At 35.4% G+C, this 20,307-nt stretch overlaps 1 protein-coding gene across 2 annotated transcripts; it reads right to left on the reverse strand.

The window, feature by feature from the left end:
* Positions 1-5,049: 5,049 nt before the first annotated feature.
* On the reverse strand, positions 5,050-16,412 carry LOC132177692 (Sec14p-like phosphatidylinositol transfer family protein). 2 transcript variants are annotated; one of them, XM_059590120.2, is made up of 7 exons: positions 16,115-16,412; positions 15,775-16,030; positions 12,318-12,354; positions 9,152-9,269; positions 8,114-8,224; positions 7,226-7,379; positions 5,050-6,429 (listed from the first exon to the last, which is right to left on the reverse strand). In XM_059590120.2, the coding sequence occupies exons 1-6, from the start codon at positions 16,184-16,186 to the stop codon at positions 7,242-7,244; spliced, it is 732 nt and encodes a 243-aa protein (XP_059446103.1). In that variant the 5' UTR covers positions 16,187-16,412; the 3' UTR covers positions 5,050-6,429; positions 7,226-7,241. The 2 variants fall into 2 exon arrangements, with proteins under 2 accessions (XP_059446103.1, XP_059446104.1); XM_059590121.2 differs by lacking the exon at positions 5,050-6,429 and having other exon boundaries at positions 7,048-7,379.
* Positions 16,413-20,307: the final 3,895 nt, after the last annotated feature.

Consider the following 20,307-nt stretch of genomic DNA (forward strand, 5'->3'; position numbering starts at 1 on the left):
TTTAATTTTAATGAAGTAATTTAGTTTTCTTATGATTTCTTTTGTCATGAGAGGCTAAATCTTCAACTAATGTTGAAGATGAAGCCTCACCATTGATTAGTTTTATGTTTTCATGTTTTGTTCGTACAAATCCGTCGTTTAATATAATGTATGTTCGTTTCAATTCAATTGTGTGACAAAATTGTGATTGATTGTTGTTTATAAATCGTGAAAACGTTGGATATTCGTTGTGTTTCATCCAACGGATACATCGAATGATTTGATTGAAACTTATATCCATTGTGATTTACGGATACAGTGGATGATTTGATCTCAATTGGATATTCGTTGTGATTTGTTATAGAGATGGATTCATCGAATGATTCAATTGGTTTATAAAAAAACAATAGAACATATATAGGGTTTAATTGTTTGTCGAATGCATGAATGAAAACATGAGAATGTATGCTTTGATTTGGTGAGGTGAATTCTAAAACCTTAGTCGTTTATCTTTTGATTATTTTTATTTTATTTAGTTTATGTTTGTTTATTTTCAAAATCAAAATAATTCAGAACTAGGTTAAGATATAATTGATTTAGATAGAAATTAAATTTCACAAAAACAATTCCCTATGGATCGACCTCGCACTTGCATATACACTATATTGCACACGACTCGTGCGCTTGCAAGTACAATTAAATTTGTACATCAAATTTTGGCACCGTTGCCGGGGAGTTGTTTGTTTGTGAAAATTGATTTTTGTTTAAATTGATTTTATTTTTCTACTAGTTATCTTCTTTTTACAATTTGTTTCTTTTTTATTTTTATTTTTTATCTTTTTTTATTTGTTTCTGTTTCCAGTTACTAATAAAATAAAAAAAAAATAAAATAAAAAAAGAGAGAAGAAGTTGTTTGTTTTTGTTGTTTCTATTGCAGTTCTGCTGAAGGAACTAGTCCCTGCTAAAGCACTCGATCGCTCCTCACCTGCGCTCGAGCGCACCTCCGTAGACTGCACCAAAACGGGCTAGCACCTTGAATTTTGCCAAAGTTATGTTTGGTCCGTTTTGTGAGTTCTTGTTTTGAGTTTTTTTTTTTTTTTTTTGGTATTTTTGTTTATTTTATTTTCAAAAAAAAAAAAAAAAACCAACAAAAACCAACAAAAAACCAAAAAAAAAAAAATTGGTTAATGTTTCATGTGGAAGTGTGTTTTTTAAAGAATGAGGGGAAGCATGAATTTTCCGTTTGGTAATTTTAATGCTACTCTTAGTTGTAGGACACTTGCTCCTACCAACTTCCCTCACCATTTCTACCCACATGGACCATGTTCATACTGCTGCAGCCCTTATCATAGTTCAGGTAATTGTCCATCCTGAGGACAATTTTCTAATTTTTCATATGAGCAGATGAACACCAATTTCTCCAGTCCGGGGTCTGAATCAACTTCCAATTTCTACACCTCAGACTGGAGCAACCATTCTGATTTCTTGTGGCAAGCTCATGCTGTGGGAAATTATGCTCCCCAATCTCATGAACTGCACCATCCTGAATATCCGCAGTTCAATAACCATTCTTCCATGCCTTCACCTAGCAATTACCCTCTTCAAGAGTCATTAGTGCAACATTTTCCAACTGCTCATGTTGATGACTTAGATGAGCGAGTAAACCAACTCATGGCAGCTAGGCGTGCCCATACCCAACCTCCTTACACTCACGCACCTAATAAGTCATGCTCATACTGTTATCATCCTTCTCATCGGATAGATGATTGTCCATTCATTAACCATTACATGATTGATGAGGAAGATGCTAGCAAGTTTGCACATGAGCATGTTCAAACCACCACCGTACCTGGAAGCAAGGAAAAAGATGAGGAGACTGTTGATGAGCCAAGTCTGGAGGACCCACTAGGAAAGTGCTTTGCTCAATTTGGATGTGACCTAGACCTTGACAAGTTACTTAAGCAAGCTGATGCCTTATTGGACTCCACTTCTAAATGCGAACTGAAAATGGGGAAACCACTGAGATATCATCATCTAGATCATCTACATCAGCAGCTAAGTCTTTCATTATGGATAACAAGGAAGAGGAAGAGAAAGAGGCGCACTTGGAGCAAGTTGAGCACCTGGAGCAAATTAAGCCCCCAAATCTGTCCAATGACAAGGAAGTGAGTACTAAAGCTCACTCCTTTGTCACAATCCCTCTTGAGACACTTCATGGACCCCAAGCTTCATCTTATCAATGTCTCAAAAAGCCGTCTCATTCTGAACGTCTCAAGGATCTATCCACACAAGGTCACAAATCTAGGAACCATGTTCCTAAGAAGATCCTTTGAAGCAAGCAATTAGGCTATCTAAGATGGCCAAACATCTTTCTAGAGAGATATCAACTTCTTAAGAAGAAAGGGTGGAAGAGATTGGTTGGACATCCAAATGATCGGGAAAAGCACTGTAAAATTTCTTCCCCATTTTAATTTATGCACATTTTCTTTCTTTCTTATTTTTATTTTATTTTGTGTCATTTTCTTTTTGTTTCTATCAGCAATTAATCTTTTGATATTTGTTACTATGAGGAAATATTGCTGTTAGATTTTGACAGGTGTTTTGGTGGTCAAGTTTGGGGGACGCCCTGGCCTTTGCACACTCGAGTTTCCTAATCCCACGGTATTGCATCTCTTGCCACATTGGGGACAATATGTCATTTAAGTTTGGGGATGTAGAAAAACACATTATCTTTTTTGTTTGTTTGTGTCTTTTTGTTTGTTTTTATCTGTTTATTTTGTTATTAAAAAAAAAAAAAAAAACTGCTATGTTGTTGATTGGGCATGAGTTACATCATAACTGTGGTTTGCATGTCATTAGTGTGTTTAACTATTTAAATACTGCATGTCATTAGAAATCTGAGTCATTTGACTCATTTGGTGGATTAGAGAGACTTCACATGTCTGAGTTGAATTACAAGCACACTAGCATAAAGTCTGTGAGGTATGAGATTTGGATTGATTAGGGTGTGTCTTGCGATTTGTAGGATGAGGTGTTGATGAAACCTTAGCTTGAGCATAGATAAAAATAAATTATAAATTAAAAATTAAAAAAAAAAAAAAAGTGTCATCATCAGTTTGAGCTTTTCATTGAGTAACCGGACCTCATGCCTCACTAAGCATTGAGTGTTCGCGTAAAAAGATGAGAAATTCAATTTGGTTGATTATATAGCTAGTTTGGCTTCGTAGCCTTTTTGACTTGAGTAATTAAGCCTTAGGGATGTTTTACATCTAGTGCCCTAAAACTATCTGGTTTGGGAGTCACTGGCCCAACACTCGTTACATAAGTCAATTAGAAAGCTTAAGGGAGCCGAACATTGCACAGCCTACACAAAAAAATTAAAAAATAAAATATATATATATATATAATGTATGTCTTGACTAAGCCTTTGGTGTTTTCATCTGTGTGAATTCCTATGAATTTTGAAGCACACCAAACTTTGAGAAAAATTGAAACCTCTTAAAATTATTGAAGCTTGTGTTCTCTCAAATTTCCACCTTTGAGTTGAATGATTTGTGGTTGGCTTGATGATTTGATTGTGGTGTTCACTTTGTTAAACCTGCTCATGATGTGAGAACCATGTGTTTGTGTGAAAATTGTGTTTCTCAATGACATAGCATTGACAATGTTTGTGGGTATCATTCCTGTTAAACCCTCACGAGACTTCACATGTTCACTAGGGATGCCTAGGGGTTTAAAAGGCTTCTTGCATATGTTAAATGCAATCGTCTTTCCCATGACAGCAGACTTATGTTTCTTGTTTTCATTTTTTTGCTAAGGGACTAGCAAAATGTAAGTTTGGGGGTATTTGATGAGTACCAAATATTGTATATTTGGGCCCCTTAACTTATGTTTGTTAAGCTCTTAGCTGTGTTAATTTCTGATATTTTTGGTTAGTTTTGGTGTTTTAGTGATTTGCAGGTTGTTAAGAGAGAAATGCGGCTTTAAGGTGATATTTGCAACTCATTCCATTAATTCTGGGGCTTAAGACACTTCATGGAGCATTGGCAGCAAATTGGGATCGAGCGATAGTTCGCACCCAACGAGTCCCACTAAAAAGGACATATCTAGAGTTGTATAGCTCGGACTGAGGTGATCTTGGTGTCATTGGAAAGTTAACTCAAAAATCTACAAAGTCATGTTTCACAAGAGTGGGCTAATTATGAATGGAATTGCGCTCGAGCACACGTTTAGTGTGATCGAGCACACTCGCGCCCTGCGCAGCAACATACATGTTGCACGAGTGTGATCGAGCGCACTCGGCCGACCTGGTAGCGTTAAAACCCTAAAATTAGCTTATAAATATCATTTTTTTTCATTGTAAACGTACAAAGACGCGCCGGGGGCGCTGTTCTTGGTCGTTTTTTGTGTTTTCTGGGTTTTTGTAGCTTGGAACTTGAATTCTTTTATAAGTTTTAAATTTTAATGAAGTAATTTAGTTTCCTTATGATTTCTTTTGTCGTGATAGGCTAAATCTTCAACTAAGGTTGAAGATGAAGTCTCACCATTGATTAGTTTTATGTTTTCATGTTTTGTTCGTACAAATCCATCGTTTAATATAATGCATGTTCGCTTCAATTCAATTGTGTGACAAAATTGTGATTGATTGTTGTTTATAAATCGTGAAAACGTTAGATATTCGTTGTGTTTCATCCAACGGATACATCGAATGATTTTATTGAGACTTATATCCATTGTGATTTACGGATACAGTGGATGATTTGATCTCAATTGGATATTCGTTGTGATTTATAATAGAGATTGATGGATTCATCGAATGATTCAATTGGTTTATAAAAAAACAATAGAACATATAGGGTTTAATTGTTTATCGGATGCATGAATGAAAACATGAGAATGTATGTTTTGATTTGGTGAGGTGAATTCTAAAACCTTAGTCGTTTATCTTTTGATTATTTTTATTTTATTTAGTTTATGTTTGTTTATTTTCAAAATCAAAATCATTTGGAACTAGGTTAAGATATAATTGATTTAGATAAAAATTAAATTTCACAAACACAATTCCTTATGAATCGACCTTGCACTCGCACACACACTATATTGCACACAACTCGTGCGCTTGCGAGTACAATCAAATTTGTACATCAGTTTCCGTAACGGGTTGCTCATTACCCTTCTCTACCATCACTGACATATCAAGTGCCCTGTATGCATCTGTTATATTTTCTTCCGTTGACATATTGCCTTGATACGTACTCTCCACTGAACTCACTCTTCCCATATCTGTTTCCATATCCTCGGCAAAAATCACGCCAGGAAATTTTCCATGCAGACTAGGATTCATAACTCTCTTTTTTCCTCCCATAACGTCCACTTCCAAATCTCTCCAAATAGGGAACTCTGAAATTTTCGAGCTTTCCCCCTTCGACCCCGATCTCGTGCTTGACAGATCGTTGGTAGTATCTTTGTCTCCCGTCTCCGGTCACTGTTGGGTGTCTGTCCTATTAGCCACATTGTGAGTGTGTCTATTGGGCTTAGTCAGCGCAGTTTCTACATCGACATGTTCGTACAATGGTGTGGGTCATCCCTGTCCACCTATGCATCGTCGATTTGGTAAGGGAACTCGTAGCCATGGTCCAAACTGGGGTTCAGACCCCTAGGTACCAAGTCCCTGTCGTTTCACGCACCCCATGACCCCATGACATATCACTCCACATAGGAAACAAAACCTTAGAAGCCGTTCATATTGGAGCGACACCCAAGCAGATTCTCCCTGATGTTTCAGCATTCTACCCCTTGGAATCAACCGTGACAAGTCCAGTTTGATCTTGACTCGAAGAAACTCTCCCCATCCAACTCCCTCCTCATCAGTATCAACCTCCTCCACCAAACCCACATAAGCTTCTATTTGGAAGCCCACTTTTTGGCACATGCAAGCCAAAGGTAGGTTGAACATTCGAATCCAAAAAGACACCTTCTCAAACTCAATTTTTGATGGTGGTGTTATTCCATCAAACAACTCCACCGAGAACAAATTACCCTCAAAGAGCGAGGGTCGTCCCTCCATTACTCTTGACTTGTCCCAAAAATATTCAAAATCGATCAGAAATATGTTTGCCCCCAATACGTTGAACAAGATTGTCCCCGACAACTTTCAAATTCGTAACAAGGTGGATTTTATGATCTCCTTACTGACATATCTATCTGCTATTAGTTTACCCACAAAGCAGGATTGTCTCCTGGTCACCATTTCTTCAAGATCATGCTTCTGGATCTCTACCTCCGCACCCTCTTCTTCCGACAAAGAGAATTTCCTCCACAGTTTTGTAATGTCTTCTGCCATGCATCGTCACAAGAGTTTACACCTGGTTCCACCGCCAAAACACCCGAAGCCTTCACCGCACACTTCAAAGTTGAAGAACCTTTTCTTCTCCTCTAGGGCTTTGAGACCTAGAGAGCAAACAGAGATGTTTAGTAGGATTTTGTTAAGTGATAAGTCTTTCTACATCTAATAATAAGTAATAAGAAAAAGGTTTAAACCGAAAGTTTACAAATAGAAGTGTTCTGCCTGACATACTAAATTATATAAAAGTATTTGATTCTTTTCTAAATACATGTATCGTTTATAAAATTTTATTGACAATACATACCGTAAGCTTTTGGAGAAATAATTTTTTTTCAAAATTAAATTTGATCAAGTTCTATGGGTGGTTACATTTTTTTTAGAAAATTAAACAAAAGCTAGAGCGTGGACTTCATTACCTCCGGTCCTACGCACTTGTAGAAACCATTTAGTATCTTTCTGACCACGTGAACTTTCTGACGATGTGACACTTGTTCCATTTAAAATATTAACTAAACTCAACACCAAATGGCTAGAAATTCATGTCATAGTCAATAGAATCTCACAATATGCATAAAGGGTATGAGGGGATTAAATGTAATTCCTCTTTTCTTTTCTTTTTTTAAAAAAAAAAGATTCAAAATAGAAAATATTTACAGGGTCTAGCCAAACATATTTTATGCAGCAAATCAACCCTTCTGATAGAAAGAAAGAATCACAACATCAGGCTAAAATCATTTTCCTTGAATAGAATATAAACAAAAGTTTATTAGGAAAATGTAATAGATGTGATCATATATATAATTGCCAAAGCGGCTTATATAACCAAGAGAGAATAGGTTGATAATAGTATCACATAAAATGATATCTCTTGGAATTGGGATTGCAATGGCAGCAACCTACATCCATATCTGTGGAATCAACCCTCCAATGGGGCAAGTACAACATCCTGAAGTGCTACAAGCTTTGCTTGCCCTCCATATTCTTCTGGCAAGACTTCCTCGCCAACTTTCTTTATGAAATCTTGTCTTTCGTCCTCATCGGTCACAATCACAATCTGCATCATCATCCCAAACTCAACCAATCTGTAAATCTGAAAACTAACTAAACCTAATTTTCTTGCTTTCAGAAACCAAAAAACTCAGATCATATACCAACTTCAGTATGATGTGATGTAAGTACCTAAATTGAATTGGAAAATTATTTATAAAAGGAGTTTAGCAACTTCTGTCAAATGTCTTTTCAAAAATATATGCATGGATCTGTCACCAGCCTTGTAGTGAAGCCTCATTGTGCAGTATTGGAGGGGTATATGCTCTATCTTCAAAGGCGAAAACATCTATCCTGATTTTGACAAAATTGGCTAAATGCTTTGCGAAGAGTTAATATAGTTTGGTTCTGTATAGGATCCAAAACAGTATGTACATATTAGAAACAGAAATATAAATAGAACTAGGTAAAAAAATATCCCATGCAGTTTAGAAAAATTTGGAATGTGCAACAGATTCCAGCAATTTAAACAAAACTTTCACATAACAGGATTGAGTAAAAAAAATCAGATAATCTTTTCTGTATCCATAACTTTATGTGAGAAAATGTATGTACAAAAGAAAAATCAACCCTTATATACATAGAGTTGGAATATCGGTGTCTTTTTTCCGCATTGCAAAGTCACTGACTTGCAATTTTTAAAAAGGCATACCATCTGAAAGTACCCATTTTGAACCTTATATATGGTTGAGTTAATCTGACCTAAAGAGGTTTCTTATATTTATATCGTATATCAGATACCTTTTCCAGAGTAGCCTTCTCAAGGAATCTAGAAACCATTCTCCAAACACTCACAAAGAATCGTGGCATGTGTAGAATGAAGCACTTTGCTAAACGTTCAGGGTAGTAAGCCTACACAAAGGAAGTGAGGAAGAACGAGATTATCAACAAAATAATGCATTGAAGTTGAATCAAGCGACATCTAAGAGCTTGTTTGAAATTGCGTTTAAAAAATGGAGTTTTTAAGCAAAAAAGAACTTTTGGGCAAAAGTTTCATTTTTAAGTTTTTGTCAAAATTGTTTTTTTGGCTATTTTTAGGCTTTTTGGACCCTTAAAAGCTCTTTTTTTTTTTTTTTACCAAACGAATACTTTTTTCTTCAAACGAACTTTTTGAATGTTAAAAGTACTTTTAGACTTTTCAAACGCAATCTCAAACAAGCTCTAAATAAGGTTTTAACTCTGTCATGTAATTCCCTTAACATATCAGAGGCATTTAAGGCATGCTTTTCCATTATGCATGGACACCTTTACCAGATGGTATAAAAAAAATTAAAATTTTAAAATTAAAAAAATTAAAAAAATTAAAATTAAAATTTAAAAAAAAAAATGGTAATTCCCTTAACGGACCCAAGACTTTTAAAAGCTGCAAGAATTTGTCTATTCCAGCGTGTCTTACAACCTAAATCGTACATGACCAAGCCCAAGGTGGCTGTTAAAACTTTTGGCCTAGATATAGTCTACTTCTTGGAGGGAGTAGATGGGATATGGGAAAAGTTATAAATAATTTTTTTTTAAAAAATATATATATTGCGAAAAGGACAAATCTGGTGAAAAGAAACAGGATATGACAGCATGCTGGTGCAGAAAAGAGAAAACAGTGAACAACTACACTTTTCAAAGCAAGGAGAAGGTAAATGATAAAGAAACAGCCAAGAACTAAAACAACGAAAGCCAGAAGAGCCCCCCACCCCCTTTCCTTTCTGTTTTTTGCACTTTCTTTGTTCTCTGCCTCTTATCTGTTACCACATAGAAAACTCATAAAAAGAAAACTACAATCACCTGTAAAAATTGAAACCCAGTAATTAATCCTCTTGCATCAATGTTCCTATAAGTAATATGTTGTAGGTCAAGAATGCCAATCAACTTTTCATTTCCAATTTCTCTTCCTTTGAAAGAACTGAAACAGAAAAAAAAAAAAATACCACATGAAATGCTATTCTCTATCTCTGGAAATAGAAAGAGAATATTAAAAAGTGCACTATGTGAAAAATTACGCCCATTTAAACACAATAAAGCTCAATGAATTACTTACCTCTTTGGAAGCAACAATAAAATTAAAAAATAATAAAAATTAAAAAAAAAAAAAAAAAAAAAAAAAAAAACCCAGTTTTAGACAAACCAACGCTAGTCTCAAATTCTATAGGATTTTAGGAGCTTCTCTGAATGGAATTTCAGTATTTTAATTAGCTGATGGAAGAGGGGGGGAGATTAAAGTTACATTCAGAACAAGAAAGATATACCTATTGTATCTGAAAAATAGGACACAGCACCAAACTTACATTAAAAAATTAACCACAAGCTCCCTTAAACCTTTACTAGTTATTTTACATTCCAAGAAAAAGATTTTGAACATAATAGTTTTTATTTTTTATTTTTTATAAGCAATATCGTATAAATCAAAAAAAGCACAATGCGCCTCTAAGTACACAAATAGTATACAAAGTAAAACCTGCAAAACCCCACAAAAAGAAGATCCTCTACCAACCCTAAAAACCAAAGAGTCCTAAAGAATCCGATACCCCAAAACCCTCAAAAACCCTAAGCTCAATAGGCAAACCTACATCACCCTGCCAATGACCATATTCGAGAGGCCTCTAGCCTCAAAATTAATTGAGCATTCCAAATTTTTGAGCTCCCTCTTCCTCTTAGCCTTTGGAGCAGAAACGTCATTTTTGGGCTCCCGCAATGGGAGCGAACTTCACCGCATCAAGCGCCACCTTAGAATAGCCCTCCACCCCCTCCACCAACGTTTCCGCCACAAACTCGGTCAACAGCTCCTTGTTCTTATGCAACTGCTTAGCTATCTTATCCTTCACTCTCCGCAAATACCCCATTTGAGACTTGGAGACAGAAGAATAAATGGATGCAGCCCTCTCCATCATACAAGGATAAGGATGGCGAAGTCTCATAATTAACAATAAGTAAATGTCATTTTATAATTAACATCAAAATTGATTATATAAATTTCAAATCTCCTCCCCACCCTCTCCCCGGCATGGACTCTCTCTCTCTCTCAAGCACAGAAGTTGATTTTAGGTCTTTCAAAATTTTGCGTTTAGTTACATTCAGGTCGGTGGTGTTTCTATCCTTGGATTTTGACATCATCCAACTACTTTTTTTTCTGGGATAATTTCTAACAAGGAATGGAATGTAAGAAACATTTAAGTATCCCATCCAACAATTTCTTCTAAAGAAAACACTCAAGTTGCCAGGAAAGAAATACTAATATGAACTTGGCAGTCCTTGGACATGCCAATACTGCATATTTGGATAACAAGAATGTTAGGTCAAAGCCCAACTTTAAGAATTATAATTATATCCTCATTCTAGATATACAAACTCATATTTTTCCTACTAAAAAAGGGCCCAATATGTGTAATGAACACAGAATTTTTTTTCTGAAATTGGATGGTGATGAATTGTAATTGACAAATTTGTAGTGATGAATGATGAAATTGGACCTTTTATATATATATATATATATATATATATATATATATATATATGACGAGGAACCCCTTCAAGGTAGGGCCCCTAGAACCCATCCCGGTCAGGTAAACTCCGGATACACGATCCCCCCCCCCCCCCCCCCCCCCCGCACAGGTAAAAAACGTGTATCAAGTAATTGAGAAGAATCAATTAGCTAACCTCATGGCATTACACCAAACGATCAACCATTTTAGCTAACCCTTGCGGGCTAAATAGTTGATGGGTTGTTTCAAGGACAACCTAATCTCCAAGAAAGAAAACTCAATTGCTTCTAATGAGTCTGGACAAAGCTTACAATTCCACATTTGGCCCTTTTATACTAAAAAGTTAACAACCATTCCAACAAACTAACATAGGCATCAGCCCATTATTACATCTTACAAACGCCCACGCCAATTGCAACACACCCATCCACAACATAAAATGTGTAAGTCTTTGGAATTGGATGAATGCCAAATAACCCATAGTCTTCTTATGATCATTCCACCTCACCCTCAACCTTAAAAGCACCATCTTATTCACAAGTCTTCCAAAGCCTTCTAGAACACTCTTACGCATACTCCTTCGCCACTTAACCCTTTGACACCCTTGTTTTGAGCTTGCTTGCAATTCCACCATACGTCTGTCACACCACCACCCTGTACAACAGCTACAACTTGTACTTGACCTCTAACACAGCACTACTCCTGGATCTTAGGCAGAATCCACAGGATTTTGTGCAAGGCCATGACAATATTTCCCACCATGGTCCAATGTGTTGTACTTTCCAATGAGTGAACTAAAATTTCCTTGTCCTGCCCTTTCTGGAGTTGTTCTGGCATATTCAACATGTCTTGCACAGTTACAACACCAGTTAAGCGGGCATGTGCAACTTAGCAAAACATGGATCTTTCCCTCTCTTATATACGCATATACATCATGTTTTAAGTAACATTTACACCAAGCATGGACTCTTATCTCTTTTTTAGCTACAATCACTTTCAATTTAATCTCTATGTTGATACCCCAAGCGATACTTCAATCGGATGAAGATCACACCTCATGAAAGCGAATGTCACTAATTCGAATCTCTTTTTTCCCTCTCCTTGGGGCCAATTACATATCAAAAACAAAAATTAATCTCTATAATGAAAATAAAATCTATGAAAAATTTATAAAAAGTTTTGGCCTTAGAATCATGATTAGGCTCATAAGAACTATCCCTGTTATCGCCAATCAACTCTAGCTCAAATAGCACCTCCTAACCCCATAAGAATGTTGTGTGGTGAAGTTAAGTGTTCGAGACCCACAAGGTGCATGTGGAATTTACCAATAAAAAAAAATACAAAGAAAGAAAGTGAAAAGAAAAGAAAAAATTATTGCTACATGTTATCCTGCCTCAATGACCCAACTTTCAAAATTTACCCTTTCACCTGATTTCTAAACACGTATCAATATTAGAGAAATGAATGGGTACCTTGCAATCGTTTTGTCTAGCAGATGAACAACAAATTCTGCACAATGAAACAAAACAAAGTGAATCAGGGATTTATTAGCAAACTGTTGTAAGAAAACAGAAGAGGGGAAATCCAGTTGTTTTATTGATTTTCGTAGCCATCTGCTTATTAGTACAATGAAATGTATTTTAAAGTTATCCCATCAATATTCGAACTATGATTGGTTTATCAAGGCTGTACTCTAGAGATTCTACCCATCAGTCCCCAACATCGAGTCGATAATAATCCTAAATTATATGTTATTTAGAGATGGGGTTTTGGGGAGCTGAAAAGTCTTCAAAATAATTTAATGCCAAAGCAAAGAAATTGTTTGCCATGTTCACGAAGTCGTTATATGTGGCTTGATTTTGGAATTTGATCAACCATTGAGAAACTGGCCACCTCTATATCTATCCATATATATGTACAAGACCAAGGTTATCCTAATTCATGATTTCTAGTCTCTAGAGCTGATTTAAGGATAAATTTTTTTTTTTTTTTTTTGCCAGGGGGGGGTGTTCATCTTTGTAATCGCCATAGATACGAAGCAACTTCAAAAACTAATCCAAGTGAGAGACATGATACATCTGACCTCACATCATGTGCAGGAGTAATTTGACCGACATCAGGGAAATTATATAAAATGAATACTGGTTGAAAGGAATTTGCCAACTATGATCACTTCCTTGAACAATAATAAGTGGTTGATCCATGGCATAGAAGCAACATTGGCAGGAACAAAACAGAGAAGAACTTATCATATTGGAATTGCTTACCCTCATTCACTATGAAAATCAAGATTCTTTTTCCTATTTATATTACTATATTAATGGCGTAATCACTAATAAACCACATGCATTTTCATCTTTAGTTGATTTTACTGCCTTTTAAGATTTAATATTTTGTAATGTTTTCCCTTTTAGATGATTTACTTACTCTTTAGGTTTTAGTTTCTATCCTTAGGTGCTTTAGGTTGATGTTATAAGAAGACTGATGGATGTATTGCAAATCAGCTTTTGAGAATGAATTTTGAATATTAGTGAAATTTTCGGTTTCCTTTGCTTTTTTCTAAGCTATTTGTTAGCTTGTTAAGTGATGCAGGAGGAATTTGAGAAAATTGTTATTTTAATTATGCATGTGTGTTTTAGTTTTCCTTTTTCAATAAAGATTGAGTTTTTCCTTTCCTATTAGGATTTATTTTCCTTTTCCTATTAGGATTTGTTTTCCTTTTCCAATTAGGTTTGCTTTTCCTTTTCCTTGTTAATTTAGGAGATGGCTAGCCTATATAAAAGCATTTAGTCTTTGTTATTTTTTAATTCAGTTTATACTACCAATTAAATTTAAGTCTTTCAGAGTTATTTCTCTGTTTGCTTATTTAGGGCACTTAGAGACTTTCTCTTCCCTATTTGTTATTTTCTCTCTTCCTGAGTTCCCTTTCTATCTTCAATTCTTAGTTTTTGCTGCTATCATACACTGTCAAAACAATCTTAGTTCTACCCGGCGTCATTAAGTTTATAGAATTGAACTCGTCGAACTTATTTCTTTTTCCATTCACTTCCGCTATGTCAAGTGCTACTAGAGTAGGTTTTATCTTGATCGATGACCAATCAGCGCAATGATAACAATATCTCTTATAACATCGCTTGTAAGGGAGAGGCACTTTCGAGAGCCAAATTCTTGGTGTACTGTACGTGCTAGCAAGCATAGCGCGAACCACAAGTGTTGCACAAACTCCAGGACACTATTGTTAGACTGACATAGAAACCCATTTCAGTCTCGCAGTGTTCACTAGTTTTTGATCAACAATGAAATTCGCGCTTGACCCGTCCATAATTGTAATCCTAAACATCTATATCAGCAACCAACCTACAAAGAGAAATTCAATCACAACAAGGATGATGTAGAGGCTAAACTACCAAAAGAAAAACAACCTCTGCAGCCACAAACTTTTGATCCGTCAACCGAGCCAATTGAAGATCACTCGCCACCTCCTCAACCCCAATTGCAACTTGTCAATTCAGTCAATGCGACAGAGGAGAATCTAGACCCTTTCAAAAAAGTGTGGTCGATACAGGGATAGTTGAACATCACCCTCCACTTCCTCAACAACAAGTGCAGCTTGTCCATGTAATGGTCGAAAATGGCTACTTACGGTTCAAGTATCAAACCCTGAGGAGACACCATATCCAAACGAAAACTAGAGGACGAGTTTTTTTTTGAATGGGGATGTCTGATGTTAGATAGATTCAAGGTTGTGAACAAGTTTTTTCCGAGTGGGTGTGCCTAATGTAAGACAGATTTCAGGTTGAGGTAAAATGGCCCAATCGGACCAGTTCGTCGGTACTTTCAAAAATAAGGACCGAATGGCCTGATCACATGACGTTTGAATGAGTGCAAACGGGGGCTTTCAAGAGGCCAAGTTGACTCAACCAGCTGCATCTTGTTCAAAAGGGGGTTGCGACCAGTCGACGCTAGAATCTTGGTAGAAACCAAGCAATCAACCAAAAATAAATGTGCAAAATTCCTGATACACAATATCATTTGATTTCCTGTAGATTTGGGTGGCAATGCACATATGGGACCTTTTGATCACAATTGATCACAATCCCAACCAATTTTCTTTCTTATTTAGCATTAATCTTAGCATCAATAATCTCCATAAAGATTAGGACTTGTCAGTTTTATTTAGTCTTTCCATCTTTAGTTGATTTTGTTTAGAATTGATAAACAAGGCCACTCTGTTCACATAAATAGTAATTCAAACAAAAAAAAAAAAACAAAGACAATTTAATAATTCAAAAGAGAAAGCAACACATGCATACTACAAGAAGTCGCATATGCCTATCCAATGGGCAACACCATCAGGCCCACCACGCCTTCAAATAATTGATCCAATCTTCTGATTAATCTTTCATATCAAACCCCTAACCATCTGATAGGAACTTTTCCTTGTCAGTGGCGACTGCCACATTTTTATATTGATGGATTCAGTGTTCCTAACCTTTTCAAAACGAAGCAATGTTTGAGAAGAGACTTAAATGACTGACTGCAACAACATAATTCCCTTTTGGGGACATATACCTAAAGCCCATGAGAGCATAACTACCCCAGTCAGAAATTATCTAATAATGAGAGGCCAACACACCTCAATAAAAAAAACGTTCATATGGCGCCAATGCCATGAGTCTAGAACGCCAAACCAAGTGATAAAGTCCAACCTGTCCAACTCACATCAAGCTTTTATGCTGGAACTTTTCTCTAATGGCACATAATGTCCCACAGATGGGACAACTTAAGACCAAAAGGCATCAAGGCACCGACTAAAGAAGAATCAAGGCAATCAAAATTGACAAAAGATATTAAATATAACTCTGTCAAAATAAAATAAAAACCAACTCAATTATAACAATAATAAAAAAGTAAGCTTTAGCTAATTACTTTTGAATTGGACAGGATCCTTAGAAGGGAAATGCTTGCTTGCTTTGACAACCATCACCGGGTATCCATCCTTTGTTAAACCCTGAAGATAAATCTTTCTGGGTTCCAGTTCATCTGGAATTTCGGATTCGGATATGAACCCATTGGGCACCATTGCAGCCCTCCACTTCAGCCACTGGACAAACATCTTTGCTGCTTTGTCTGGGTCCATCGACCTTGCAATCAAGAACCTCATGAGCGTCGGGTCGCCATGCCCCTGCAAAGACAAACCCATGAAATAAAAACTTAACCCAATCAAATACACTGGTGCGTTGTTTGAAAAAGGTACAGATCGGTTTACCTCCGTGGAAGACCCGAGCTTCTCAACTGATATCCTCATCTGGGTCAGTGCAATTTCTTGGTTTTTCTCCATGTGAAGTTCTCAGAAGATTGTTAGCCTTGTTTTCAGATTAAAAAAAGATGGGCTTGAACAGGGAATGAAAAGAAAAACAAAATAAGCTACTTTGACTCAATTTCAAAAGATTAATAGAAAGCGAGAGGTGTGGATTTGAAGGGGGTGGAGCATACGGAAGAGACGTGAGAGTTCCGTTGACAGAACGCAACATTTGGTAAAAGGAGTGAAACACGAGGACTTTAAAAAAAGAGGGAACAACGTACAAAAAAATAAAAAAGAGAGGGAACGAAGTCACGAACTCCGAAAATTCCAGCAATTTCCAGCCATAGAAATTTTACAAAGTGAACACCAAAAATACAATAGATATTTAACTCCGTATTTTAAATTTAAATTAATTTTATAGACTTTTTTTCATATATTTTAACTCAACATAGTTCCCACCATTCACTATCAAACCCTCCATCCACCTTTGAGCTCCCGACATCAAAGTTTTTCAAACCAACCAAGACAATGGTGTTATTTGTTAAATAACATCACATTTTTCCACACTATTCATCTGATTTTTCAAAAAAATTAATATTAAAATATTCTTACTTTATATATTATATCATTTATTTTTTACTATTATTTAAATAAAAAAATTACTACAAAACAAAATTTTTTTCATTTTTCAATACAACATTTTCACTATTCTATACTAATTATTACACTCATTTTTTTCCTCACTAATCATGAATAATGCATTGTAAAGGGCTTGTTGTTTACCAAACAAGGCCAATGACTCCAATCAAAGGCAGAACTAGCGTTTTTGAGTTCAAGAAGGCAAAATTTAAAAAATTAGGAGTAAATTGAGTTTGAGGAGGAAAAATTTAAAAATTTTGGGATAGAATTCTTATTTTGGGAACTACATGGCCCCTTGGGGGGCCCTCCAAGGGGCATGTAGTTCCGCCCTGGACTCCAATGGTTTTGTTGATAAGTATTTTATTTATGAGGTATTTTGTCAAGAGAAGTAAAATTATTTGATGTGAAATGTTATATTATTTTTTAGATTTGGTCAATATTTTTTTCCTATTTGGCTCATCTTATCTTAGAAATCAACCATTAGATTTATAAAATTATATGGAGCTCAAGTAAGTCAATGTTGGATCCCATAAATCTAATAATTGATTTATTAAATTTGTAAAAGAATATAAATCAAATATAAAAAAACTTATTAACCCTTAACATTTATCATTATTTTTTTTAATGTTGCTTATATTTGAGGATGCAAAACACCCAATTTTATACCACAGTTCACTGAAGTTATTCTCATTGTAATTTACTTTGTTTTTTAAATCACATTTTTCATTTCTCCTTCTTTCCAAAACTAGCTAGATGGTTAAAAAAGTAATAAAAAATAAAATTTAAAATTTCTAGTTCGATGGCATTAATGGATTAATACCTGCTTTTGTCACGACACAATCAACGGGTTCAAATTTTGACTTTTTATTATATTTATAATAAAATACTAAAAACATTAAAAAAATAATAATAATAATTAGAGAAGTGAAGAAGTCACCCATCCACCTCATAAGTCATAAGGGAGACGACCACCACATATAATTTTGATCTCGAATCTCTTTAGATAAAAATAGATTTGAGACTATTCACTAAGAAATCTTAGGGCTAAAAATAAGACAAATGTCCTATTAATAAAAATATTATTTAGGATAAAAATAATAATGAAACAAAATAAAATAATAGTGTGGCTGACCACCCCCCCCCCCATCTTGGCCATAGGGGTGGTGGCCGGCCACCCCCAATCCCCCAAGGGCAAATCGGCCCAACCCTTTATATATATATATATATATATCATTTTGCCCTTAGGGTGAGCCACCCTAAGGCCTAGCAGGGATGTCCAAGCTACTCTTAAGCTTTTGGGGGTGGTTCGGCCACTCCCTTTTGCAAGTTGGTGGTGGCCAAACCACCCCCATAGGTCATGAAAGTGGTTTGGCCACCCCTAGTTAAAATGGGGGTGTTCGGCCACCCTATATGACCAAAATGGGATGGCCAACCATCTCTTATTTTTTTTATTAATTTATTATTTATTAAATTTTAAATAATATTTTATTAATAAGGCACATGTATCATTTATGACTCTAAGATTTTTTCGTAGAAATCTTAGCCATAAACTGAATACTCTCTAATTATTTTGAACTAGATAGGATCTAATTCCATCACAAGGGTAGCCGAGATTGCTTTAGTAACCACCTATGATAGAACATGGTTTATGCCACTTCATTATTTTAAAATGAAATGAGTAAAATTTGTGAAAAAATTAAGAAGTTAAAATGTAATTTTAAAAATTAAAGGAATTAAATTTAAAAAGCTAAAAAATTAAGGGAGTTACACGAATTGTTTTTCAATATTTAAAATAGGAGTGACATGGACAGTAGACCATATAATTCCACAACCTATTTGTCTCACTCCTCATGAGAGAAAATAGGACAAGGGAATCTCCTCACAGCCAGGGATTGCTGTGCAGTGTAGTCTACAACTTGCACGTTGACCATGTATAGAAACATGGACGAGTGTCAAAAAGGTAATTCTCTGAACAATAATATATTGCCACTTAATAAATAAATAAAAGCACCTTTCATAAATTCTCTTTGCTTTTTTTAAATTTAAATAAAATTTCTCAAATCCTTCACTGATTTTTTTATATATATTCTTTAAAATATCATCTAGTTTTTTTAATTTTTTCCTAAATTTGGATTGATGATATAGGTATCTCATATTTTTTCTATTCACAAATTCTCTTTCTCTGTTTGGAAAGAGAAAGAGAAAGAGAATAGAAAACAAAATTAAAATAGATGTTTGGAAAGGTGAATTAAATTGAATAAAATTAACATTTCATGTTTGGGTGATAATTCTTTTTGGTGGGTTTTCTTTGCAGAAATCTATAAAAGCTAATGATTAGATTTTCACAAATGATTGAAAATGTTTTTTTTTTTCTTAGAAAAAAAAAAGAAGAAGCCATCTCCATGTTTGAAAACCACAATCTACGCCCCACTTTTCACGTTTAAAGCACGTGAGACCTAACTAGTTGTATTCAAAGGATCTGGATCCCTCTAATTCGGAAAATATTGGAGATTTTCTAATTGTTAATTGTGGTCTTTTATTTTAAATTTAATGGTCTATAAAATTATTTAAATCTCGATAAAACAAAAGTCAAAGTCAGCATTTAATGCCTCAGTTATACAAAAATAGCTTGCATTTTATGGAACAGAATCCTCTCCAGTTTATTTTGTATTGGAGAATATCCAATTTATAGTTAGAATTTTTTCTTAGAAATCCTAAAGCTACAAATGAGACACATATCCATTAACAAAAAATACTAATAAAATATTATTTTTATATTAAAAAAATATATAAAATAAAATAATAAAAAAAAATGAGGAGTGGTTGGCCTGGACCACCCCAGTTGGGGGCTGGGGTGGCCAAAGCCACCCCCCCATGGCCCTTGGGGGATGGCCGGGCCACCCCCAAGTGCCAAATCTAAAAGATAATAATAATAATAATAATAATAATAATTTGTTTGGCCCTTGGGGGTGGCCGGACCACCCCAAGGGCCTAGGACTGCTTCGGCCACCCGGTCCCGTCGCCCCCATTGGCCAAATCTTGAAAAAAAAAATAATAATAAAATAAAATAAAATTTGTTTGACCCTTGGGGATGGCTGGACCAACCCCATTGGGATTGGGAGTGGCTTCGGCCACCCCAGACTGGCCGGTCTAGGGTGGTCGAAGCCACCCTAGCCCCCAACTGGGGTGGTTCGGCCACCCCCAATGGGGTGGCCAACCATCCCTTATTATTTTATTATTTTATTTTATATATTTTTTTAAGATAAAATAATATTTTTTTATTATTTTTTGTTAGTAGACAGGTGTCTCATTTGTGGTTCTATGATTTTTAAGAAAAAATTATAGCCATAAATTGGATATTCTCCAGTCCGAAATGGATTGGAGAGGATCCTACTTCGCATTTTCTAGACCATGGAATTTAAAAAGAATTGCCATGATTAACAATTGGAGAATCTCCAATTTTTCCCCAATTTAAAGGGATCTCAATTCGTATTCACAAAACATGCTTGTGTATCATT

The sequence above is a fragment of the Corylus avellana genome, chromosome 4, assembly GCF_965113065.1.
Source record: "Corylus avellana chromosome 4, dhCorAvel1.hap1.2, whole genome shotgun sequence".
In the NCBI taxonomy this organism is placed as follows: Eukaryota; Viridiplantae; Streptophyta; class Magnoliopsida; order Fagales; family Betulaceae; genus Corylus; species Corylus avellana.